The 27,112-nt window shown below is 48.5% G+C and overlaps 1 protein-coding gene across 5 annotated transcripts in view; it reads right to left on the bottom strand.

The window, feature by feature from the left end:
• The window catches only part of SESTD1 (SEC14 and spectrin domain containing 1), a 1,198,983-nt gene that overhangs the window by 755,623 nt on the left and 416,248 nt on the right, over positions 1-27,112 (bottom strand). For all 5 annotated transcript variants that reach the window (XM_069616097.1, XM_069616095.1, XM_069616099.1 and 2 more), the window contains one exon: positions 15,058-15,155. In XM_069616097.1, the coding sequence (XP_069472198.1) occupies positions 15,058-15,155 (98 nt within the window). The remainder of the gene's footprint in view (positions 1-15,057; positions 15,156-27,112) is intronic.

Below are 27,112 nucleotides of genomic sequence, written 5' to 3'. Positions count from 1 at the left end.
AATAGATGGATTAGACCTGGCCGACACATGGAGGGAACAACACCCAGACGGCCGGGGATACTCATTCTACTCCTCCCCACATGATCTCCATACGAGATTGGATTATCTCTTTATGAGCAAAGAGCACCTATCACAAATAGACGACGCAAAATTCCTAGGGAGAACTATCTCGGACCATTCACCACTCTTAATAGAGTGGAACCACGCTGGCCCTAGAACCCCTATACCCATGTGGAGGATGCCGTCGGACGCCCTGGGTGACTTAGTGTTCAGGGACGAACTACAGGACTTTATAGATAACTTCATAGAAGTAAACACCGGAAGTGTCAAACACTTGAGCACAATGTGGGACGCCCTGAAGGTAACAACCAGGGGGGAAATTACAGCTAAAGCTGGTGGCATCAAAAAACAGCTTCGGGCCGAATTAGACCACTGGGAACGAGAGATTGAGCAATCGGAGACGGCCCCGGTGAACATACACCAAAGAGAAGACACCCTTAAAACACTTAGAACCAAATGCTCACTGGCATGGGACAGACTAGCCAAATTCGACTACGCCACCAAGACTAATAGGGCACACACAGAAGCTGATAGGCCAAGCAGGCTGCTGGCCTGGCTGTGCAAGAAAGAACACCCACGCCACAACATCACTACGATACAGGACGAAGACGGCAACAAATTCCATACACAACAGGACATAAATAACGCCTTCAAGCGCTACTATGAACGCCTATACTCTCACACAGACCAAGTTCCCCGGGAACAGATTACAGATACCCTAGAGGAAATAGGCCTCCCTAGATTGACCCCAGAACAAACTGAGGCTCTAGAGGTAGATATTACCACGGACGACATAACTGAGGCGATCAAAGCTCTGGCCGCTGGCAAAACCCCTGGCAATGATGGGCTACCCGCCGAATTTTATAAAACATATGAAAGGTCCCTCACACCGTTATTACACGAGGTTTTCCGGGAGGCGTACGAGAGAGGGCGGCTCCCTGACAGTATGAGAGAGACCCTCTTGGTCCCGATCCTTAAACCCAACAAACCCGCCGATGATTGTGGCTCATACCGCCCAATAGCCATGCTTAATTACGATGTGAAAATTTTGACGACAATATTAGCAAAGAGGCTGGCCAGAATCATAGGGGAGATCGTGCACGGCGATCAGTGCGGCTTTATACCAAGCCGCAACACGGCCATGAACTTACGCAGGCTACAACAGGTTATAAACCAAACACAAGATCTCACAGACCCATGTGCACTGCTATCCCTAGATGCCATCAAGGCATTTGATTCGATATATTGGGAGTGGCTTGTAGCGGTCCTAGAAACTTTTGGCTTTGGGCCGGGGTTCATTAGGTGGGTCAGGATTCTCTACATGGAACCCAAGGCTAGGGTGAAGACCGGAAAATACATATCTGACGCCTGGAACATATGCAGGGGTACTAGACAGGGATGCCCGCTATCCCCCATGCTCTATGTATTAGGACTAGAACCTATTGCCATCTACTTTCGGAAACAATTTTTTGACGCCGGGATACGCCTGGGGGGAGAGGATCACATCATCTCACTCTATGCAGACGACGTACTACTGTACGTCAGGGACCCACACAATAACGTACCCACAATACTGGACGTCTTAGACAATTTTGCGAAATACTCAGGTATACAATTTAACAAGGCAAAGTCCTGCCTCTTCCCTCTGGCGGGCCTCAGGAACAAAAACGCATCGGAACTCCCTTCCCTGGGGGTACAATGGGAGACCACCACTTTCAAATACCTGGGCATACACGTAACACACTCCCCGGCATTGACGCACGAACGCAATACAAAGGCAGCAATCCCTGCCTTGAGAAAATCCATGAACTTTTGGGCAAAACTCCCCCTGTCCATGATGGGTAGAGCCTCAATAATTAAAATGATCGTCCTTCCCAGATTCCTGTACAAATTTCAAAACATTCACTACTATATTAACGCTTCCTTCTTCCGCCTCCTAGAAGGGATATTTCGCGATTTTCTATGGGGGAAAGGAAGGCGCAAAATAGCGCTCACCACCTTGGTCCTCCCGTACGACCGGGGGGGAATCCAACTCCCAAACTTGGAAAAATATTATTTGGCAGCACAACTTACCTTCGTGTCCAAGTGGTTGGCTGATGACGTCACATCCGAAACCCCCCTGCTCCAGTCCCTGATCTCTCCAATTCACTTAAGGGAACTTATCTGGGCTCCCAGCCACCTGATGCAAAATGCCCCCCTTTTAGTAGCTCTAGGACGTAAAGTTTGGCGCAGAGCAGAGACACTCGCCCACGCAAGACATCAATACTCTCCGGACATACCGTTAATTTCAGATCTATGCAGATCCGACTCGGACCTACAACACCTTAGATACTGGGAAAGGAAAGGGATATACACATGGGGGGACCTATACGCCGACGGCACCTTCAAGGAATTTGATAGACTACGCGAGGAGGCTGGAGTGTCCACAGGCCAGTTTCTTTGGTATCACAGGATACGAACCACAGCACGAAATAAATGGGCAACATGGCCAGAGGAACCAGATTCAAACCCCCTAATTACATTATTGTATAACCTGGGCGAGGGGGGGAAACCCGTGTCCCAAATCTACACCCAGCTGAGCGACATCCCTAACCCACGCAGTGCCGACCTGAAAAGCAGATGGGAAGCGGACTTGGGCCGAGAGATAACGAATGGAGAGTGGGAAAGGGCCCTAGAGCATCCTAGGACAGTCTCCAGGAACCACAGATTTAGACACATCCAACTGAACCTCTTACATCGGACATACTTAACCCCATCCAGGCTGGCGAAGCTCACCAAATCACTGCATTCTCACTGCACCTGGTGCGGGGTGGATAATGCGGACCTGATCCACCTGTTTTGGTCGTGCACCAAAACACAAGCCCTATGGACCACTGTACAACAGACAAGCGAGAAAGCCGGGTCCACGATATACAAATGGACCCCAGACGAATGCCTACTAGGAACGTACTCCAGACCAGCCAAACTTAAACACCTAGTCAAACTAATGGATATCATGTGCATACTAGCCAAAAGAACCATCGCAATGTCCTGGAAAAAACCTACAGGGCCCCAACAGAAAATATGGCACAAGGAATTAGAACGCTGGACACAGGCTGAAACAAGGGCATGGGAAGACAGCGTAACTAGATCGACGGACGCCTCGAGCACGACCCTAGCGGCCTGGAAAGAACTCATAGGATCTCTGTCTCATCCCTCGGATGATAAGCCCCCATGAAGGAAACAAACCCAAGGCACATGACCCCACGATCAATGTCATTGAACCCCAAGAGCAACCGGTCTTCACCTTACCAAGTTCCTACAAGCTCTAACCCCCTCTCCCGCCCTAACACCGGCCAACCTGATCCCCCCCCTGAATTGACATTCTGGGCCACCGTAACGAATGGAACACTTGGAGACAGTTACTGTTGAATTGTTAATTTGTTAGTTATTTATGTTAATGTTAATGTTGATGTTCTCTCACGAAATCCACACCATCCTTTAACAACGTATATTTCTATGTCAAACTACAGCAACAACATTGTTAAATGCCAATAAACAAATTTAAAAATAAAATTACTTACCATCAAAAAGTGAAGTCAAACAAAAGCTACAAGATAGGGTGTCCCATTGAAGCCCATAGGAGGAAATCAGTAAAAAGAAAAGCTTCCCAACAGTAGGTCTACTACCTCTTGAACAACTACTATTGGTGGGTAATTAGTAGGTAAGTAGAAGTATTCATGTAAAGCAAAATTAAATGCAGTATTTTACTTTGCCCCTTCATGGATATTGAGGATCCCTAGACCGAACGACCCCTCCTTCTCTGATGCCACTTTCCCAATAAAGGCTTGAAAGCAGCTCACAAAATGGAGGACAACTTTAACAAGAAAAATGTATAAACATTTTTGAAAATAAGACAGAAGGGGGAGGTTTCTTTACCCTAAAATAGGTACAAGACAAAATGGTAACAGTTAAGAACATATTTCATTTTTGAAAAATCTTGCAGTCCACTTTAAGTGAACCAAGCATTCCAATGGTGCCTGCTAATTACTTCAATTAACTCTCAGACTCACAGCCATCATTATGGCATCCACGCATCTGCTCATGGCTTGATAGTTTTGATCCTCCTAAAAAAGAATTATGTTGGACATGGAATAAGTCAGAGCTAGAAAAAGGTTAGAGCTTTCTCCATACAACTAGAATATATTTCCTTCAATGTTGAACTTAACAGTCGATCTAAAAGCTTGTAATGTGAAAAATGTAAATAGCAATTTGAGTTGGTTTCCGAGTACATTCTACACTTAATGCGGAAACAGTATCAGGCCCCAGATTCTTTGAAATGCCCTCCACTTCTACAGTAGCAACATTACTTAGTTGAAACAGTATAATATACTTCTCATGTAAGGTGGGTAAAATCCATATATCATATCATTGACTGCTAAAGTCAGTCAAATATTTATACTAGCACTTGTAGGAAGGCTAACATCCCAGAATGGGTCTTCTGGCTATGGCCCATTTTTTCAACTGCCCTATTTGTTGCTATTGAAAGGTACCCATCATGCAATTTGAATCAAGGGGTAGTTTGCAATACCCAACAGAACAGAGTCCATTGCTTTTATTCCTATGCCTCGTACCCTTTAAGGAGTCTTTCATAAATTGCCTTTTTAAGAGTTTCCATTATCCCAAATGTTCAATTGCAATAGCAGAAAACCGTGCACGCAGCTCCAATTCAACAGTATGGGCAGCTGTATTCTTTCTTATGTCCAAGGTCCCTTCAACTTTTACGCAGAGCGCAGTAACTGCAAAAGAGCATTGTGAAACGTAGCCCTCCCACGACCATAACCTTAAATGTTGCAAGGTTGATTCACAGTATATTTTCTTTATAATAGGTGCAGGAGGAAGGCATTTAACTTGAAGACTTGCAGACATACAGTCCAAATGGATTGAGGTATCAGAGATACTCAAGCATGACAGATTAAACCTGTCCAACTTTGCCTTAAATCGTGGCTGTTGTGATCATTTAATGTCAGGGGCTTATCAAGTGTAATACAATAATTACTCATAATAGAACATTTGCGATTACCCAATAGTTCAGTTTCCACAATAATTGTGCCTCGTTAAGACAATCTAAAACAAAGTAAATTCAAGAAATTCACATTACAGATGGCCAGTTGACTCCAAGGGCCAGGATGCAGCCTGATAGGAAGGGAACATCACTCCACACATCCAATAATGTGAACAAAAAAAAAGTGCTTTTTTATGTAATGCAAAGGCATGAATACATTTAATACGCAATCAGATAATTTCCATTCAACCTTTGAGATGCCTATCCAACAGTGGAGATCCAGCCTCCAAGAATCTGCCTAGCAAGTCATGCCTCTGGATGAATGTGGATTGGGGGAGACGGCTGCCTATACTAGTTACCCAAAAAGGTTACCCAATGACCCAGAACAAAAAAGGAATACAGAAGGGGAGTCCAGCAGTAGTGCTAGGGGGCTCAAAGCATGGGAAGGATTTGCTAAACGCAAAATCACCCTAACAAGTACATATTAACAGCTACCCTATGGAAATAAATTACCTCCGACTGGCTAGATTCAAGAGTCTGCCATCATCATTAAGGGCTGAACCACCTTTTTCATGATGGTTCACAGACTATTGGTAGTGGGATTCCCATTACATTACGCACTAGATGCCTCATGCAAAAGACGTGTTCCCTGTAGTTGGACTGAACACCCCAAAACAGCCTCAAAGATACCAATACTACAAAAACACTAGGCAAAGGGTGACTTGGGAATGCTAGAACTGCATTGGTATGTTGGTGCTCAGCAGGCCATATCTCAGGAGCAAACTTACTGTGCATAATATGAAGAACTAGCGGTACCACCCGGCATTGCACGGGTCTGTAGCGGATATAAATGTGGGGGTCTGCTATAGCCTAGTGTGGGTTTTGTGTCATAACTGCAGGCAATCTCCCAAAATCACATACTGATGGCACAGGGTCGGACCGCACTGCACCCCTGTGCAGGGCAAATGCGTGGGGTTTATTTATTTTGCATTTTTGAGGCGCTTCTACATGAAGCAAATAGTGTTTCAAAGCGCCCACAGGGCAACAGTGAGAGAACATGGGAGTGAAAGGCAAATGTAAATACAATGAAGAGAAAGAAAGAAAGAAGCGGTCCTACTAGGCCTTGTGAACATTCAGAATGTGCAAGTGCAGAGAGAGAGAGAAGGGAAGAGGGAGGGTGGGTAAGTGCTAGTGGTCGACAGAGTGAAGTGCTAGGAAGTACATTTGCATGCAGCTGCTAAGTGCCTGGCCGAGATCACTTGGTAAGATTGGTCAACTGCCAGTACAATAAGTGCAGGCCTGTGAGATAGGCCTGTAAGACAGGCCAGTGGGTGCCAAAAGGCAAGTGCTAGGAGTGGGCGGAAGCTGAAGGCGATTGTGGGAGGACAGGACCCAGAAGGACACACAAGGGCCGTGGTCACCAATCTCAGCGACAGAGATTTAGCATGGGAGGGAGAGGGGCGGGGGAGGAGGTGAAAAGGAAAGTCTTGAGGAGCGTCCCGAATATGAGGAGATCTGGCTCAAGACAGCTAGGAAGGGGGAGGCTGTTACAGAGGAGGGAGCCAGCCAAGGAAAGAGATCGGCCACTATCTCACTATTTAGAGAAGTGCTTGACATGCAGAGAATTGGCTTCGGAGGAGAGTAAAGATCTGAAGGGAGAGTATTTGGTGAGAGACAGCGAGACTGGTGAGAGAAAGTTGTAGATAGCATGGTCACTGAGCCCAGAAAGCCTTATGGATGATGCAGAGGGATTTGAATTTGATCCTTGCAGTAACCAGGAGCCAGTGCAGAGAATTTAGGGCTGGAGAGATGCTATCCCTGGGCTTGAAGCCAAGGAAAAGTCGTGCAGCCCTGTCATGGATAAGTTGGAGGGGACGTAGAGAGGAAGAGGGTAGATTAAGGAAAAGGCTGTTGCGGGGAAAGTGAGGAAAGAAAGGATTCCTTTGAGGAGGTGCAGTTGAAAGTGGGCCTTCTTGGCAAGGTCCTGAATATGAGAGAGAGAAAGAGAGAGAAAGAGAGAGAGAGAAAGAGAGAGAGAGAAAGAGAGAGAGAGAAAGAGAGAGAGAGAGAGAGAGAGAAAGAGAGAGAGAGAGAAAGACAGAAAGAGAGAAAGAGAAAGAGAAAGAGAGAAAGAAAGAGAAAGAAATTGAAGGTGTCTGGCTTCAGATGAAGGGGAGAGCCCATAGAGGCTGCCCAGAGTGAAGGGAAGAAAGAGGGAAGAGTCCCAATGGGAAGGATTCTCAGTCTTGCTGGCGTTGAGGCAGTGATCACTGGAGGCACACCAAGACTGGATGGCAGATGGGCAGTCTGGAAGGATGGAGGAAGTAAGGAGAGTATCAGAGGGAAGCTTGAAGAAGAGTTGTGGTCATCTACAGAACACTGGAAGTAAGGGCATAAATTGGACATTAGGTGTGCAAGCCGAGCAAGATAGATATTAAAAACCCTAGGAGAATGGTTGGAGTCCTGGGGAACCCCACATGTGGAGTTAGAGGTGGGAGAGGAGAAAGAGCCCAGGATATCCTGGGCGGGATGGTCAGTGAGGAGGGAGGTCAGCCAGCCCAGTGTCTGCTCCGAAATACCAAGGGTATCGTGGAGCCATTTTATGAGGATGGAGTGGTTGACCCTACTGAATGCAGAGGAGCGATCAAGTAGAATGAGAACAGCTGGAGAGTTTGAGCCAAGAGATGCGAGCAGTTCTTCACAGGTGTTAAGGAGAGCAGTGTCCATGCCGCTGGATGCTCGGAATCCAGATTGATGGTTGTGTAAGCAAACAACAAGCTCAGTGTGCTGGGTCAATTGAGGGAAGACTAGCTTCTCCAAGAGTTTCCCAAGGAAGGGGGTGATAGAGATGGGGTAGTAGTTAGCCGGATACGAGGGGTCGGCGGAAGGCTTTTTCAGGAGGGGGTGCACAAGAGAGTGCTCGAGGGAAGAAGAGAAGGACCCACTAGCAAGACAGTGATAGCAGAAATCGGCAAGTGCAGGGGCAAGTGAGCCGAAATTGTCCCGGATATTTCTGGAAGAACAAGGAGGAGACCTTCATAGAGCGGACAACTCTAGTGACCTCATCAGATGTGATGGGGGAGAAGGGGGTGAGAAAGACAGAGGGAGGATGAGAGGCCATAGGTGACGGGGGATGGGCAAGGGGGGAGGAAAGGGTTGGTCAAATTTCACTATCGCTAATACACCCCCAGACTGGTATGCTGACCTCAGGCCAAAACTTCAGCCCACCAACTGGTGTAGGGCTGGAGCCAACAATCGCCAAATCAGCAATTTTCCATAACCGACTATACTGATAGCACAGGACCGGACTCCCACCTGTGCAAGGCAGATAGGCGGGGTTGGTCAGATGTCACAATCGCCAGTACACCCCAGACTGTTAAGCCGACCTCGGGCCAAAATTTCATCCCACCAACTGTTATGGGACTGGAGCCAACCACAAGCATACAAACAAACTTTCACAAAATATATATATAATATGATACATTACTCACCGTAATCGTATTTCTGATGCTTGTTTCTGCTTAGATTCACATGCTGTGCATAGGCCAACGTCTAGTGGAAGCTGCAGAGTATTACAGTTTGTTTTTCGAAACTCGAAAATGGGCATCGACATAGGGCGTGCCAGTAATACTATCCCTAGTGTGACGTCCACTGTACCCATGATCCCTCACGCGTGTAGGACCCTCAGATTGTATTTTCTCTGACATGAGGTAGCATGAGGAGTAGTGGGAGTACAGATAATCCAAGCAGATAAGATGGATAAGACTACAAACATCCATGCACCTTCTCTCAGAGGGGAGGAAGGGCGGGCGCATGCAAATCTAAGAAGATACAAGCATCAGAAATGCGACTACGGTGAGTAATGTATCCCTTCTGAGGCTTGTGGAATCTGCTTAGATCATAAATTGTGCATAGATTAGCGAGCAGTGTTAGAAGGAGGTGGGATGTGAGAAGGGTCATGAGCAAATAAATGTCTTCGAACCGCTTGTCCCACTTGAGTATCTGTATTGGAATGAGTGTCAATGCAGTAGTGCTGAGTAAAGGTGTGAATAGAGCTCCATGTAGCTGCTTTGCAAATGGTGTCAAGGGGTACATTTGCAATGAAAGCCAGAGTGACCCCAGAGCCTCTTGTAGAGTGGGCCCTTGGCGTAAAAGGTAGAGTTTTATCTGACAGGGAGTAATAGCTGGATACATTTGACTATCCATTGGGAGATGGCGCCCTTAGAGACGCAATCTCCTTCTCTGCCTGTAGCTACGGAGACTAACAGTTGATCTGTCTTCCTTAGCGGTCTGGTCTTGTCTACGTAGTAGAGGACCGCTCTTCGCACATCTAGTGTGTGTAGTTTCACTTCAGCAGAGCTTTGGGGTTCTTGGAAGAAGGCCGGTAACTCAATGGACTGGTTAACATGGAAGTATGAAATGAACTTAGGTGAGAACCTAGGGTGATTTCGTAGAACCAGTTTACCCTTATGAACAGTAAAGAAAGGATCCTGCACTGACCGAGCCTGAATTTCACTGACCCTTCGTATGGATGTAATGGCTACTAAGAAGGCAGTTTTATAGGTCAGGTGTTTAAGACTAGCTTTCTGCATGGGTTCAAAGGGGGGGCCCCATGTGTTTAGCAAGCACCACATTAAGGTCCCATCCTGGTGGCGGGTTCGAAATTGGAGGGTGGAGTCTTGTGTTTGGTTTCCTTGATTCTTTTAGGATATCCATACATCTCTGTGGTAGATTGAGATGGCCAAACTCTATGACTTCATAGAGTTCATCGAGCTGGGTTGAGGATGCACTGTTTGTCCTTGGTGCTGGGATAGTAGGTTGTGCCAGCACGGGAGTCTGATGGGTTTGCACACTGCCAGTTTGAGCAGGTGCGGGAACCATGGTTGTCTCGCCCACATGGGAGCAACTAGGATGAGCGTCATCGATTCCCTGTGCATCTTGTTGACCACCTTCCTCATCAGAGGGGTTGGTGGAAAAGCGTAGGCAAACATCCCCGACCAGTTCTTCCACAGAGCGTTCCACATGGAGTCTGGCTGGGGGAACCTGGATGCGAATCCTGGGCATTGTTTGTTTTCGCTTGTGGCGAAAAGGTCTATAGTGGGGTAACCCCAGTGTGAGAAGAGGTCTCCTACGACTTCTTCGTGTAGACACCATTCATGCTCTTCCGGGAGGGGGTCTCTGCTCAAAGCGTCTGCTAGTGAATTGAGATCCCCTGGAACATGTTGAGATGACAGGTAAATGTTCTGTCTGAGTACCCATTTCCAAATTTCTGTGCAAGCTTGGACAGATTTGGCGAACAAGTCCCTCCCTGTTTGTTTATGTTAAATGTTAAAGGTATTTGTACCGCGCACAGTCACCAACGGAATTGGTCCCCAGGCACTGGCGGATCTGTAAATAAGGTGGGATGGGTTAGTAAGGTGAAGAGGGAGTAGGATAGTGAGAGGAGTGGTGTTCTGTTGGCAGCTTCAACTCGGTATACACTAGATGCTGAGCTTTGGTGCAGGTATTGATCGGTGTCAGTCCGCGTGTGCTGTTGCTCCGGCTTATGTGTTGTTGCAGTGTTGTGAAGTGTGTGCGGCTTGTTGTGCGAGAGATGGTTGTGTGAGTTTTTTTAAGTGAGATAAGTATGCAGAGTTTGAGCTTAAATACCCTTGTTTACCTGGTTGCCCGGGACAAGTTCTATCGCGTCCTTTGCGAGAAGATTGATGATTTCCTCAAGGAGGATCTTTTGGTGGTCTCGGGAGTGTATTTTTTGTCATGGAGTGTGGTTGCGGGGGCACTCCAGCAGTTTGATGCAGTATCCCGCGGACACTGTGGACAGCACCCATCTGACCGAGGTGATCCCTTCCCATGCTTGGGTGAAGTTGGAAATGCACCCCCCTAGAGGGGATGCATGGGAAGGGACCCTGAGCGGAGCCTCACTGTTTGCTGGGAGACGTACCGCCTCTGCCTGGGCTGCCTCTCCCTCTACCGCGGCCCCTCTTGCTACCTCTACCGTAACTTTGTGTACCTTGTTGGTTGTTACCCCACCATGTAACCTGCCCCTGTGAGTAATTGGAACCCCTCTGGGAATTTTGTCCACGTGAGCGACAATTATTATTATTCCCTCTCTGGTTCATGGGTTTCAGTCAATTGTCCCAGGGACTTTAGGGTATCGTATTCATCCTTGGCAGTTTTGAGTGTCTCCTCTACTGCTTTGCCAAACAAGACATTTGGTTCCACCGGCATGTCGATGAGTAGCCTGGGTCTCGGGTTTAAACCCTGACTGTCTGAGCCAGGCGTATCTAATGATTACAGTGCTCTCTGCGATGATCCGGCCTGCATTATCTGCGGCATCAAAGGTCACCTTTAGAATGCACTCGGACACCGATCTACCCTCCGACGCAATCTGGGCTGACTGGCCCTTTAGTGGTTCAGGTGCGGAGGCGATGAGGGCAGCTACTTGCTCCCACTGGTGTCAATTATAGCTTGCCAGCAGAGTGGTGGTATTGGCGATTCTTGCCTGGTAAGCGGAAGTAGATGCCACTTTCCTTCCTAGCCCATAAATCCTCTTTCTCTCCTTGCCTGGGGGAGATTCAGATGAGAGGTGTCCCTGCTCTTTTCCTGGTGGTAGTGACTACCAACGAGTCAGGTTTAAGTTGGCCCCTTATATAAAGTGGGTCTGACTGGGCGGCCCTGAACAATCTTTCAATTCTGGGGTTCACAGCCCTAGAGAGATTAGGGGTGAGAAGGGAAGGGTCAATTCTGCGTTGGATGGACTTCAAAATTGGTATGGCTTGGGCAATGGGTTTCTTATCCCCCATGATCTCTTCTGCAAAGTCCCTCTCTTCCTAAGCCCATTGAGTGTCTATGTGAAATTGCTCTGCAGCTCTAGCTAAGACCTCATTCAGTAGAGGATGATTAGCCACAGGTGAGTCAATGACCGGTGGTTCTTTGTTAACAGGTGAGTCTAGATTATAGACCTCTGACTCGTCTTCCTCCTCCTCATCCTGGTCCTCATCTCCGTAATAATCGACCCCCGCTTGGTCGTCCAGCATTTGTATGTCTGGGTCTTCAGCATACTAGCGTTAAGGTTGCATAGAGAATGAGTCTGAAATGAGGCCCTGAGCTGGAGTTTCATTACAAGGTCTCTTCCAGGAGGCCGAGGGTCTTTGGATCCTGAAGGAGTAGTGTCGTCAGAGGTACTCTGATAGCTAAGAAAATACTCAGGGTTTTTTTCATAGAAATTAGCTAAAGAAGACATTCTTCTCATCACCCTGTCGATATCAGAGCTCTATTCCGTGGAACTGGCTATGACAACCGCCTGCTGAGGTTCCTCTCCTATTCCCATATCCTGTAGAGTGCGAGGGATAACTTTAGGCTTAGTGACAGGGGTCTTAGATTTATCTTTATCCGAGGACTTGTGTTTACCCTTCTGGACCTGGGGTGCAGATGTCGTCTCTGAAGACTTTTTCTGCTGTTTGTCCCCTTTACAATGGGTAAAGGAGTGTTTCCCTGATGGTTTGACTCTTTCTGAATCTTTCGACGCCTGGCGCAGAGATTCAGTGTGTGTTGGCTAGGTGCTGTGTCTTTAGAGTGTGTGAGTCGAGACTCGGCGGCAGACGTGGAAAGTGCTGCTGAAGCAGACTCCAAGCGAGCTGCTTGGGGTTGGAGGTCGGATTAGTCTTCTGACGACCATACCTCTGTGACTTTGGGGAGCGAGGCACCCTTGGCAATCGTGGACGGTTGCCGTGTGTCGTGAGGCGATCTCGACCTGGTACGCCCAGAGGACAGTGATTCTGTGGACCGCTCGCTATGTGCCTCTTTCTTCGGAACACTCGACATGCGTGACGAGTCTCGGCTGGGGTTAGTGTGCTTAGGTGCAGTAGTATGGGTAGCACTCGTGTCGCTGGGTGTGGTCCCCATAACTGCCCCACCGGACAATCCTCCGAGGCCGGGGACTCGCGCTTGGGTGTCTATCGACGCCCCTTTGCCTTCGCCGTCCGAAACGGCGGTGTTGCTGCCATCACTGAAGGAACCCACCGCCTCCATGGCCTCGAGCTGCCTGGCGTAATTGGGCCTAACGTTTAGTGGAGCGGTCCTTTAGTGTTTTAGCCTTAAAGAGCTTACACGTTCTGCAGTTAGCTTCGGGTGATCCCTAGGCAAACAGATTACAGGTGTTATGCTCGTCAACCCAAGGAAACTTGCGGTTGCACTTGGGTCAGCATTTGAATGGAGTACTCTCCATATGTCACCTTATGGCAGCGGGCGAGTGTAGATAGGAAATAAAGTGAGTGATTATGTCCACCCCCCACTCTCCCTACTTGCAGGGCCGAGGCCAGAGGCCTTCCTGGGCCCGGGCCGAGGCCAGAGGCCTTCCGAGATCCAAAGTCCGTTGTGCAGTCTCAACGGTTGTTCGTTCTTCGGACCGGCGTCAATCTTCAGTCTCTCGATGTGGGATTGGAAGAACAGAGATTTTTAGATGAATTAGGACAAAACGGCTGAAAGCCAGGGAGCTCCACAACAATGCTTCCGACAAGTATGGCGGAAAAAAACAATCCGAGGGTCCTACACGCGTGAGGGATCATGGGTACAGTGGACGTCACACTAGGGATAGTATTACTGGCACGCCCTACGTCGACGCCCATTTCAGTTTCGAAAAACAAACTAATACTCTGCAGCTTCCACTAGATGTCGGCCTGTGCACAGCATGTGATCCAATCAGATTCCACAAGCTTCAGAAATATATATATATATTCAAACATTGAACTGGATCAGACAGGTAAGCTTATCCGCACCCAACCCACTTCTGCCTTACTCTTGTGAGATCGGACTAAACATATGGCAGATTGAACCTAGTGCAAAGGTCTGAGGTCTGGACCTCAACAGTTATAACACTAGGATTTCATAATAACCACTGTGTGAATAACTAATTTGAATGTTCTACATTGAAATGTATTTTGTAGGGATCTTTGGAAAGCATGCAGTCTATATGGCTCTTGAGGACTGACCTGGGCAACACTTTGCCTATTTGGCTTAACAAACATATTTGTATAGATGGGAAGATGGGGTTTTGGGACCATTGGTGCAACACAGGAATTAGCTAGGTTGCGAATGCCTTGTGAGAATACTTAATTTGCACAAACATTTTTCAGATCAAATAGCTATTTTGGAGATAGAAATGCAGCACTAAATAGGGCAGTGATGAGCTCTTCCCTAAAAGATTCTGCTTCCGGAAACAACTCAAAATATACCTGATGGTTAGGTTTATGAGCATCTCCTATGCCTGCGATACTAGAAATCCCAGACAACAAGCCCAGGAGTACACTTGAAGAGAAATTGGTAGCTGACCTAAACTGCTCTCTTCTCAAAACAGTGGAGGAATTCATTACAAGCCTGTGACCAAGGCCACATATATGACAACTTGAAGTTAACATCGTATAATATGCTACATTGAATCAACTGTATACCAATTAAACTGCAAAGAGCCACAGGGGCATTCATCACGATGTTGTAAGACACTTCTAGCCATTCTATTCTTTGGTCAAGTCTGAGTGTACACTTATTCTGGTTGACAATCTATGCCAATCAGATACATGTATGATCTCTGGTCAGCCTTACCTGACCAAACACATGTCCTTTAAATGCCAGTCTTGCAGGTTTTGGGAACGATGGATTACCTGATTTTGTATATGTCCCTTATATGGTAAAAAGATCTTGTGCATACCTTTAAAATCACCCAGGGGCTAGGAGGAAGGAGGGTTGGAATGAAAAAGGGGGGGTGGAATGGCTATGGTGGTAAAGTGTTTTGTGTAGCAATTTCTCAATAGACATTTTGTAGAGAAATTAGGATTAAAGCTTTAGTGAAACCTTAAAAGGGGTTGGTAATATTTGCACGGTACATCTAGGAAGGCACACATGCTCGAAAATAATGTGTGCTCCATCCACAAAGGAATAAAATAATTGATTCATACCTCTCTTTCTCTTGCTGGTTTGCCTGCTCGACGCCATTGTTAATCACAGAAAGCTCATCCAACAAAGATGTTGATTCTTTAGTAAACTTTTCAAAAACCTAAAATGAAAAGAAATGGGCACTTTTAAGCATGTATTCTTGGGCAAAACAAGTATTCAGGACATCACAAAGTAGACATAGCTATAAAAGGGTTTGGGATGGGTCGGAAGAAGGCGGCGGACACATAGTGGACATTTTGAATTATATTTATTTGAATAATAAGGCTAAAGCCTATCTTTCTCTATTGGAGGAATCCCTGACTATGTAAAGAACTAAAGGTGCTCTTCAGTCTTCAGGGAGTCCCAAAGGAATATGTCCACCATCCAAAGCTAGTTCTAACTGACAGTACCACTATTTTAACTAAGTCAAATTTAACGTCTCCCCTCTTAGTTTGCATGTCGAAAATGTCTCTTCTTTTTTCATATGAAATCTTTAAATAACCTCTTGCCACCTTTAGGATTAGTTCTTGCAACTCTATCTCAATGTTCCTGTGTTTTATCTCACCTATTCTGGTAGCTTTTCGGCAGTCCTTTATATCAATCTTTTCTATACTTTGACCCAGACTTAAATGTCTTTCTGTCTCTTGGAATCCAGGCTTCCTCAAAAGTCTCCCCCTCTCCTGGGGTTGTTCTACTTAACTAACTTATTCCTTATCTGGCTTACTTGCATTCATTTCACATTCATGGAACACTTTCTCTACTTTGTTCCACTCAGTATCTCTTAATCTCTGGGGCCCTTTTCAGTCTTCACAGGGTAATTGGGCCCAAATCTTAATACGCTCTCCTTCTGGCTTATTCGTTAATCTCTTTATCGCCATAGCACAGTTCCACTTCAATTAATTTATGTTTAGTAGCTCGTCAATTCCACTATATAACAAAGTGGTGGCCTCCCAGTTCCCCTGTTCTCCCAGTAGTTACCTCTAGGTCTGCAGGGGAACGGTTTAGGGGTTGGCACTCGCTCAGTTGGTTTGTTTTTTCCGTTTGGCTTCTCGTTCTTCTTGACACCACCAGTGATCTGTCCTTGGTCTTTTCTCTCATTGCAACCGTGTATGGCTATGGGTAGCAGGGCGTCCGACTCTCCAGCTGAGTGGTTTCATCATTGTTCGATGGCCGCACGGCCCACCATGAAGTTGCCCAGGGATTACCATTCCCCTCTCTCCTGCTTCTCCTCAACTCCGGCATCCCTCAGGTTTCACGTTGTCAGGAGGCATCCCTGCTCATGCTCGTCTTCTCTCTCAACACACTCTCCTCCTTCAGTCTCCTTGTCTCGGTTATTTGTAGGTCTTTTCTTAAAGAGACCGGTCCTTTCCCTTGTTCATCAAGGTACATTTTAGTTTTACCTTTAGCCAAGTCTGTGGAAGGACTAGGGAGTAGGGTTGTACAGCTCCAGGCCTTGAGATCCAGGTCGGATTTTCAGGATACCCCTCATTAAAATTCATGTGATAGTTGCATACAATGATTCTACATGAATGCACATTTCTTCTGATGAATATTCAAAAGGCATATTCTGAAAACCCATCATAGGAACAGCAGTTCCGTGTCCCCAAATGGGAAGTCTCTCCCAGTGAGGTCCCACTTGCCAAATCACCAACAAAAGGTCTTGTAGAGAAGGCTCATCTTCCTAGCCTCAAAGGGGCAGCTCCTCCTTGGGGACAAATTAAAATTACTCACCATTGTAACTAGAGTACTCCTAGTCCTTCGCCTCCTTTCCTCCATCCCCTGTGGGTGTCCCCCAAAATGGGGACGGTAGCGGAACCTTTGGCAGCAAAAAATTGAGCTTCCCTTTAAATTTAGTATAGCATGAGAGGCACGGCCTAGGCGGCCCCACCCTCCGGCACCTCACCTCCGTCCCCTTTGAAGACATTGGACGCTTAGAAACCTGGCTATGTCTATTACATAGTAGCCATTGACATACTAGCGGGGGAAGGTGGGTGGGACGTATGAAGGAAAGGGGATGAAGGACTATGTGTACTCTTGTCTCTATGGTGAGTAACTCTATTTACTCATACGCCCCATCCCCTTTCCTACATCCTTGTGGGCGATTCCAAAGAACAAGAACATAGGGTGGAGCTGTGATAACCTGCCTCATATCTAGGACGAAGCAAAAAGGTTCTTCAGAACCACATGACCAAACCCAGAATTGCGCTTGGAGCTGGTGTCCAGTGATTAGTGCTTACAGAAGGCCGACGGAGTGCCCCAAGTAGCCGTCTTGCTGATGACATCCCAAGAAGCAGGTCTCTGAAATGCGATGCCTGTGGCCTTGGCTCTGACCGCATGGGCATGAATCCCCTCCGGAACAGGTCTGCTCATGGCTGTGTACGCCTCCGAAATGGCCTGGACCACCAGCGGGAGATGGAAGCCTTGGAAGCCTGAGAACCTGAGTACCTGAGAGCCGGAGAAGGAGCCCCCAAAAGTCACGAACAATGCCTCAGACTTCCTGAAGGATTTTGTCACAGAGAGAGATACAACTTGAGGACCCTCTTTAGGTCCAAGGAATTCAGGGCCCTCTCTGCCTCCGACTGTGGTTTTGGGAAAAACAATGCCAGGCAGATCTGATTCAGATGAAATTGAGAGACCACCTTGGGCAAGAGATTTGGGTGAGTGCGCAAGATGAACTTGTCGTCGTAAAATGTGGTGAAGGGCTTGCACAAGCGCAATGCCTGCAGCTCACTAATCCTGCACACAGAGACGAGTGCCACCAGTAAAACCTTCTTTAGTGTCACCAAGCGGATGTCCACAGAGGCCATCAGGTCGAAAGGCCTGCACTGCAAAGCTGCCAGAACCACATTGAAGTCCCAGACCAGGTACAGCCTTTGCACTGGCGGAAAAAGACTAGACAACCCCTTAAAATGGGGTTTACCCACTGGGTTGGCCGCAGAAAACACATGCTCAGGGGAATTCTTGTAAGCCCCAATGGCTGCCAAATAAGTGCAGCAAGTATCCACCTGAACTCCAGTACGAGCCAGGTGCGCAGAAAAAGCTAGTACGTCATCCAGAAGACAGGTGACTGGGTCCAGACCCTTGTCACAAGCCCAATGGCAGAACCTAGTACATTTACTCTTATACTGGGACTGAGTCGAGGGACTCCTGGCCTGCTGAATGATGTCCCAGTTGTCATCTGAAAATTGACCATGTTGAAGCCTCAGCTGGTCAGGAATCCCCTGCTGGAGAACCAGCAGGGGATTCCTGAAGGCAGGCAGGAAGGCAGATGGGACCCTGGGAGCACAACTGCACCAGATCTGAAAAAGGCATCTCCCAGAGACCCCGACCCAGTCCTGCCCATGAAGCAAACTGGGGGCACTTGGAATTCAGAGGGGATGCCAACAAATCTAGGCCCGTGAACCCCCAATGCTGGAACAGGGCCAACAAGGAGTCGGTGTGCAATTCCCACTCGTAGGTGTTGAACCCTGAGCGGCTCAGCTGGTCCGCTTCTGCATTGCTGTCCTAGGAGGTGAACTGCTGAAATCTAAATACCTTCTGTCATGGCCCATTCCCAGATATATACCGCCTCCATGCAGAGCAGGGTGGGGTGGGGGTGGGGGGTACAGGTGCCACCCTGCTTTTCAGGTAAAACATAGTAGAATTGTCCGTCCTGATCAGAACAGACTTGTCCCCAATGAGGCGCAAAAACACCTTGAGGGCCAGGCCCACTGCCAATCGCTCGATCAGATTGATATGCAGGAGGGCTTTCATCCTGGACCATGCTCCTTGTATCACAGAGTAACCACCCAGCCCGAAGGGGAGGAGTCCGTCATCACCACCAGGGTAGGCTCCGGTCAGGTGAAGGGGGCTCCCACTGAAACATTGCCATCCATCAGCCACCAGCGAAGATCGGGCAGTAGGAGCAGTGGTATTAGGACCCTGTCCGACTGAGACCCCGTCTCCTGATCCCAATTGGCCGCCAAATGAAACTGGAGGCGCCTCATCTTGAGGCAAGCGTGCTGTAGAGTGAGCATGCAGGAGGCCCTCAGGCCCCGAATGTGCTGGAACCACCATTCTGAGGTGGTTGAGTTGGCCAGAAAGTGCCCCACTGCCTTGCAGAGGGACAGAAGCTTCTAGGGAACACCTGCTAACAATAGTGTTCCAACGCACCCCTTGGCATACCAGTTCCTGAGATGGACACAAACTTCCTCTGGTTGAGGGAGAACCCCAGCTGATGAAGGATATCTGCCAATCTCTGTCAGGAGTGTACCACCCCTTCGGGTGACCCCACCCTCACTAACCAGTCCTCGAAATAAGGGTACAGATGATGGCTCGCCAAGCAGAGAAGGCCCGCCACTGCCTTCATCAACTTCGTGAGGACATGAGTGGCCGAGTACAGACCAAAAGGCAGTACCTTGTACTGAAAGCGGTATGGCAATCGTGAAATGCAGAAAATTCTGATGCGGTTGGTAGATGCAAGTACGCATCCTTGAGGTCTAGGGAACACATCCAGTTCCCCTGCACACAGGCGCTATATGCGCAGGAGTAATCATGTTCAAGTGTTCTAGCGGTAAAGACAGATTTAGAAATGACAGGTGCAGAACAACCCTCAGGCCAGCCTGGTTGCTCTTGGGTACCACAAAAATCCTGCAATAGTACCCAGAGCCCCTGTCTGCAAGAGGAACCAGTTCTATCGCCTGCATCTCCAAGAGCAAAAGGACCTCCTCTAAAAGAGCCAGGGACCTGATCTGACATAGAGGAGGAGATTATGGTAGACGCAAAGGAAGAGGAAGACTGAAGCCTGTGGAAACTATGGATAGGATCCATGGGTTGCTAAAAAGATGCTTCCAAGTGTCCTGGAAAAGAGCCAAACGGCCCTCCACAGACAAGCTGTGTTCCCCCGACCTGGACGACACTGCTGCTTGGTGTCGGAGGCAGAGGGAGCGTAAACACCTGCGCAACGTCCTCTGCTGCTTCCTCCTGTTGTCGCTGGGCGACCTGTCAGGCCTCAGTCACATTGGTCCCGGAACCATGTTAAAGCCGGAGAAAAAAGTTGGGGCTTGAACGCGTTCCTGCCCTGGGACTGAGGGAAGGATCTCTGTCCAGGTTTTGGCAGGAGGACATGGCGGTTTGAGTGGAGGTTTTCTTCTTTGTAAACTCGTCATCGGTTGACGAATGAAAAAGGTCCATGCCCTCGAAGGGCGATACAGGATCCGCTCCTGCACGTCAGATGTAAATTTAGTGGCTTGCATCTACGCCGTCCTTCTCAGCACCAAGGCACATCCCTTCTGCTGGCTGTGTCGATGTGGGAGACCAAAGACTTCATGAGGTCCTGTGCAATGGCCCGAGCAGCTGCTAGACCGGCCTTGAAGGAGGCTTGCTTGTCCGGAAGGAGGTCAAGCATAAATTCTGAGCTCCATCCACAGCTTCTGGTTAGCCGCAGCCAAGAGGGCGTTTCTGTTGGCTTGCCACAGATGCAGTCCTAAAGTAGAATAACAGTGCTTTCCCAAAATCTTTGAAAGACAACTGGAGGTTGCTCCCGTGAAGGAAGACGAAGCCACCACTGAAGAATGAGGCATGCAAATGTGAGGCCAGAAGAATCAGCTCCCCTTCCGTCAGCCTGAACCGGCTGTCCAACTTCTTGTTCATCTGGGAGTTGGTCCTGAGCTTCTCCCTGTGCCACCAGCAGGACATGCTTCTGGAGAGGTATGCCAGACTGGATTACGGTGCACTTATCTAAGACCTTTGCTTGCACTCCCGACTCCTGGAGGGCTTCCTCGGGCAGAGGGACCCCAAAGAACTTCGCCAGGCCCTGAAGGCGGTCATGAAAGGCCTTAAGGGATGCTGAGCGTTCATCATCCTGGGCGTCAGTCATCGTCAATGCCCCCCACCCCCTTTTTTTTACAGACTGAGTGGAGTACTGGCCCTAAGGCTGGCGCAGAGGAAGGTCCAACTGCTGCTGAGTGGGAGGCATTGGTGGTAGAGGAGGAGGTGGAAAAGTCTGAGCAACCGGTACAGCCTGGACCGTGGAAAGAACCAGCACTGAAACCGGCAGCGCTGGAGGAACGGAGTACCACCCAGGGAGGCACCTCCTTCACTATATCCTTCAGGAGCCCCTTCATCTGAGGCGAACGCATGAGGAAGGGGGCAGTGCTCAAAGCGGTCCTCAAAAGCCACCTGGTCCCTAGGGCCCGGCCTTCCGAGGCGGTGGGTCTTCGCTCCGGGTCAAGTAGCCATAAGGTTGTGATGGGTAGATGTAACCCTGAGGAAACCAGATGCCAGTACCATACAATCCGCTGCCGCTTCCAGAGGGAAAGGGGCTGAGATCATCACACAAAGCTCATTCAATGGCCGAAAGCGCAGGTGGGCCCCAAGTTGGATCCAAGATGGCAGCCAGCCTGGCAGCTCCGCCACATGCCTCTCTGCCATTTTGAAGCCTTGCACCACAAGAGGCCCCAGACATGGGAGGAAACAGCTGAGGTCCTGCACCCGAAGTGTAAGTGTTGACCTCAGAGATCACTCTGGTAGGCACTGAGCCCTCGGCTGTCTCACCGGTAGACGTAACGACCTGAATCACGACCTTGGAGTGAGCTCTGGTAGGCTGGACACCCTCAGCACCTGTGCCGGTAGCTGTGTTGGATCGTGCCGAGGACAAATTCTTGGAGGTGGCACTCGACAATCCGATACCCCTCGGGGTTGAAGAAGAGGACGAACTTGATCGCCCTTCCGAGGACAGCCTGGGAGGGCCCCTGAGCCCGTCGGCTTGGGAGCCAGTAGCTTGGAGGGACTCAGGTCTGCCTCCAGACCACCTCGACTTGGGAGCCGGTAGCCTTAGAGGCATTTGGCCTGCCAGAACCTGAATCCGAGGAACCCCCATCTGTGGGAATCCCGGGGAAGGAGTTGCTGCACTGTGGAATTGTGCTGAACAGAGGGCCGTCCTTTGACAAGAGGTCCTGGAGATGAAGTCCTTAAGGTGGGAAAGAGGAGGAGTGTGGAAGATCTCCCTCCACCGCAACAACAGATTGTTCAATGCCCTGTGACCGAGAGCGTTGCAAGCCAAGCGTGTGCCAGCGGTGGTCGGGCCACAAAGACAAGTGGATGGGGGTCCAAGGCCGGGAACAATCGGTCACATGAGGCACATCCTCCTGCAGCCGACATGCGCCAGGGGGTGCGAGGCACCGAAGGGAAGTTAAATAACATTGAAAAAATAAAACGGAGAGCAAGCAGAAAGCTAAAAAAGTCTCAGCGCTAGCTGCCAGGTTCCCACGCCCGAGGCCGCGCCTTTGTACGCTATACTAAATTTAAGGAGGAAGCTAAATTTTCCCTGCTAAAGATTCTGGTACCGTCCTCATGTTGGGGGATGCGCACAAGGATGGAGGGAAGAGGACCGGAGAGTAGGGATGAATACACTATTCGTCACAGGTTACAGAAATCAACATTTTACAAAAACTATGTATCATGTTACCTTACAAAGTAAGGGCAGTACAAAATAGTATTCATGGCATTCTGGAATAATTGCAGGGAAAGGACAGTGGTGTACGAACAAAGCAGGATTTAAGAGAACATCTTAGAGAGTACATCACTAAGATGAAGAATATGAAGTTGTATTCTATGAAACAAGATGAATTATTCAGGCTCCTTAATTAAACAGACATCAAACAATTCATTACAGATGAATAATTCATATACGTGCAGGTGATTTTAGACAGGACAAATGGGCCACGCATTTCTGGGTGTTATTTTACTTCATACCACAGTGAATGGGGGGATGGGGGTAGGGCTGAATGGCAGCCTCGAAGGAGGTGCGTCATTCCTTCCATCCTTCAGTCTGCACTGGAGCCATGACTTTGGCTGTCATCTCGGCGTGGAGGGGGAGGGGGCGGGGGAGAAGAGGGAGAAAAAAAGAGAGGGGGGAAGAGAGGAGGGGGGGGGAGACAGGGGGGGGAGACAGAGGGGGGGAGAGACAGAGGGGGGGAGAGACAGAGGGGGGGGGAGACAGAGGGGGGGAGACAGAGGGGGGGAAACAGAGGGGGGGAGACAGAGGGGGGGGAGACAGAGGGGGGGGACAGAGGGGGGGAGAATTGAGGCCATGGGAGGAAGGAATGGTGTTCCCGTGACCTGCAGCATAATCTATGCCTGCTCAGGATTTACGTGCAGCAGCAGTGCCGAGAAGGGAACCGAGGCCTTTGCAGTATAGGAGCTAGCCAGGTGGCGGCAACAACAAGCCCTGGTTTGGTGGGGAGAAGTGGTAGCCCCCAGGAGGACGGTCTGAATGGCAGTAGCCCTAGGGGAGACAGCAGTGTATTTTGTCAGGTGGCACGGGCTTGCAGAGTGCCCCTTGTTCGAATACACAGCATGACTGGTGGAGTGATTGTCGGAAGTTACCTGCAGGGTTTTGTTGGATGCCAGGTGCAGCTTGGAGGTGGGGGTGGTGGCGCTAGTATCCACGGCGGTGCACTCACAAAGGACAGGGTGAGAACTGAGTGCATGGAGGTTGCTGCTGTGCTGGAAGCCTAAACCCTTACAACTCGTTGCTGAGGGGGGTCAGACTCTGGCTCTACAGGATTCAAAAGGGGTTGCAGCCGCCCTTCTGATGAGGAATCAGGCTTTTGGGATTCATTTGGACCAGCATTATTGTATGGATTGGAGATTCAGGTTTGTTGTACACCATCAAACTACAGAATGGGCGGCTCACATTAAGACTGCAGAGATTCCCACTCGAGAACATAAGGATCATAAGCAAGGTGTCCGACCCAGAAGATGGAGCAATAAGTTGGCTCCAAAAGTAAACGGAGTAAGCACCTATCCCCAACATAGAGCGATTCATATACAGCCACTAGGGGCACTGAAGGAGTCACCATGGCAAGTCTCATGGCTGCTATATGGGAGGTGGAGGTCTAGGTCATCGCTGGAGACCAAGATTCAGGAGGTGGGCACAGATGTTAGCCTTCTGCAGGTGTCATGTAGAAGGTGACAGAGTCACTGCCGTGGAGCAAAGGGTCAGCAACATCGAGGATTCTTTCATTGTTCTACAGAACAAGGTGATTGTGGCAAACTTTCTTAATTTTGGGGACAGAGCTGCTGTGCCGCAGGAATCCTACGAGAGTGGAGCCTTTAAAATGGGATCTGCTAATATCCTGATTTAACCGGACTCCATGCAAGAGGTCCAGAAACAGAGGCGTTACTAAGACGCAGTGAGGAGAAGACTACAGGAAGGAAACAGTACATGATTTTTTTTCCAGCAACATTTAAAAGGGATGGCCGATGGGAAATGCTGTTTTTTTTATTTTTTTTGGTGTGCGCAGGCGATTTGAGAATGGTTAGAGAACAGATCATCAAGGAATGGGGGGCCAGGATGCCTCACCAGTGGTCGCAGCGACTGTCCCGTTGGGACTGACATAATTGTCTGATGGAAAGGAAGTGATGGTGATTTTGCTTTCTCAGGGATGAGTCTATCTGAAAATGGGGTATGTGGCTGGTATGCCTGGTTTCCCCCAGGTCTACAGTCCTAAATACCCTTAATGTTGGAGACTTGCAGAGAGGGTGTGTGGATCTGCAGATGTTGATTGTAGGCATTTGATTCAGGTCTTGACCAGTTTGGGATTTAGGGAAGGGGGAGGATTGGATCAGAGTTCTCAGAGGAGTTAGGGATTTATGTTATTCTTACGCTGTGTGACGAGAAGCAAGGAGATGTGTGTTCATTGTTAAGATGGATTTCTAAAATATGGCCTGGTGGACAGATTTTAGGAGACCACCATAGTTATAGTGAACAGGGAGCTCTGAGAGGTTAGCCAAAACCCAATCAAGGTAAATGCGGACAGCTGTCAAGGATATTCTCAGGAGAGTAGGGTCAGGGGCCCTCAATGATTACACACAATATAATACACAATAATAAAATTTAGATTTAGGTAGGTCTAAAATTATGTATTCTAGCCCTTCTCCACACACACTCATAAAATAAAACTAGCAGGTGATATTCTCACAATACTCAATAATAAACATATGTACATTTACCATAGATTTTAAAATGCATTCTAATGACTTAATCAACCCAGAAAGTAAGCAAATTAAAGCAGAAACGATGGAACCAAGTCACAAGTGAACTCTCCTAACTTCAGCAGTCCAATAATCTCCAACAATGGGTCTCATGCCCAAAAGTCACAGGAGCCACAATGCTCCTCCTCAGAATGTAGTCTGAGTAGGTAAGTTCTAATTTTACTTGTGTTGGTGATTTTTCAGAAGAAGATATTCAACATGGTCACTAGGTAATTAAATGATGTTCTTATCGTTTGGAAAATACTACCCAGGTTTGCAGGTTCAACGACCAAAAGGCAGTGGAATGGAAGTTTAGGCTACAAAAGGTACTGTTGCCTCAATTTTATCTGAAGGAGGACAGGAGAGGGTAGGGGGCCACGCGATTAGTATTTACATAACCCCTGACTCAGTTTTCCAGATGACTTGATGGGTCGACTGGGGGGGGGGGGCGGGGCCGCTGGAGGTTGGTTTTCAGATGGTTGATTCCAGTGGGGTGCTCAGGACATGTGGGTGCAAGGTTTCTTCCGGCCAGGTTGTAATGTTTGTACGAAGATCTGAGCTACAATAACGTGGCAACGGTGCACAGCGAACTTGGACATTCACCTCCCATCACTGTAATAAAGCCTATGTTTTTCGTAAGCTAAGCAAGCTCTGCAGGGTAGTCATGCAGCTTGTTAGCGAAGGCAAAGCAAGGTCACATAAATATTGTTGCCGAATGGACTTACTGTGGAGAATAGTTATGGTACTGTCCGCTGAAGGACAAACTGAAAAGGGAGTTGGAGAGCAATGTAGGTGCAGTGATAATGGGTCCCGGGAATGAATGCAAGGAGAGGGAAGCTGGGTTTTTCCACTTCTGGCTGTTTTTTTTCCATTCTTTGCTCCTTTTTCGCTTGTGATCTGCTCTTCGGCTGAGGGCAGCCATAACTGAAAGAGGTGTGGAGATGTATCAATAAAAGAGAAGAGGCTTATTAGCCAGAGAGTCAGTCAGAACTTGGATCCCCGGGTGATGTAGTCTTGCTGGTTGGGAGGACGCTCCGCTCCAGACCCCTTTATTGCGCGTGCTCTCTTTGCCCAACTACTCTGGGACAAATCAGTATCGTAGTGGCCAAGATGAAGGTGTCCTCTGCAGCAGCTTTCTTTTCTATGTTCTTGTATAACCAACTATATTTTTATTTGGTGTTTTATACTCATATCTATATAAATGTGTCAATAGATATCTATACCGGTGTTTGGTAAATAAACAGCCTATAACAAGCCTTTCATAATGACAGTTACTGGCTGGTATGTGTCTTGTGTGTCCAACAGTTCATTGTGTGGGAAGGGCCGGGGACAGGTAAGTCAGAGGTGTTCCCCTACATGGCCAGGTAAAAGCACACCACAGGTTCAGCTGCAAGATGCAATCCCAGGCAATGAAGAAATGCAAGATTCACCCATAAAGGACCCTTCAGGACACTTCACAGACGATCACATGCATTCTTCCAGTTGCGGTTGAACAGGCTTCTCTAGGACACTGAAATTTACAGGGAAGGTGATTTGTACCAAAAGCTAGTGACTGTCACGCTCACCTGATTCCCACGGAGGCGCAGGTCTGGCTTCGAGTGCTGATGCTTCTTCAATGGTGAAGCGCAGGACTCTGATGATGGACAGGAAGGGCCCCTCTACTCTGGCTTTTCTGGCTCGCAGGAATATTCCCCTGTGCGTGAAAAGGGAGTATTACCTACTGACGGAATAATGCTCAAGCCTCCCACTCCCTTCCAACCCTCCTCGATACCCTTCCACGATTCCCTGTGAAGTCTCACCTTAGGGTCTGGAAGGATGAGTTCTCCATCCTGCTTCTGATGCAGGGGCGCGTTGAAACCCAGTTACTTCACTGGATTGAGGTTTGATGGGAGTTCAAAATAAGCTTGACTATTCAGGTGAGGCGCTGTAAGAGTTCTGTTGCAAGTTCAAAAGTTCAAGCTTAATAATAATGTTCATTGTCTTATTGCAGCAAGCGCTAATGCTTATGTCTTTTTCCCCTTAGGGGCCGGGGTTCGGAATGCCGGAGATATGGCGCCGACC

This window comes from Ambystoma mexicanum, chromosome 9 (assembly GCF_040938575.1).
Source record: "Ambystoma mexicanum isolate Mex_15411 chromosome 9, UKY_AmexF1_1, whole genome shotgun sequence".
NCBI lineage: Eukaryota > Metazoa > Chordata > Amphibia > Caudata > Ambystomatidae > Ambystoma > Ambystoma mexicanum.
The sequence above is the reverse complement of the archived record's forward strand: the minus strand, read 5'-3'. Positions and strand labels throughout refer to the sequence as shown.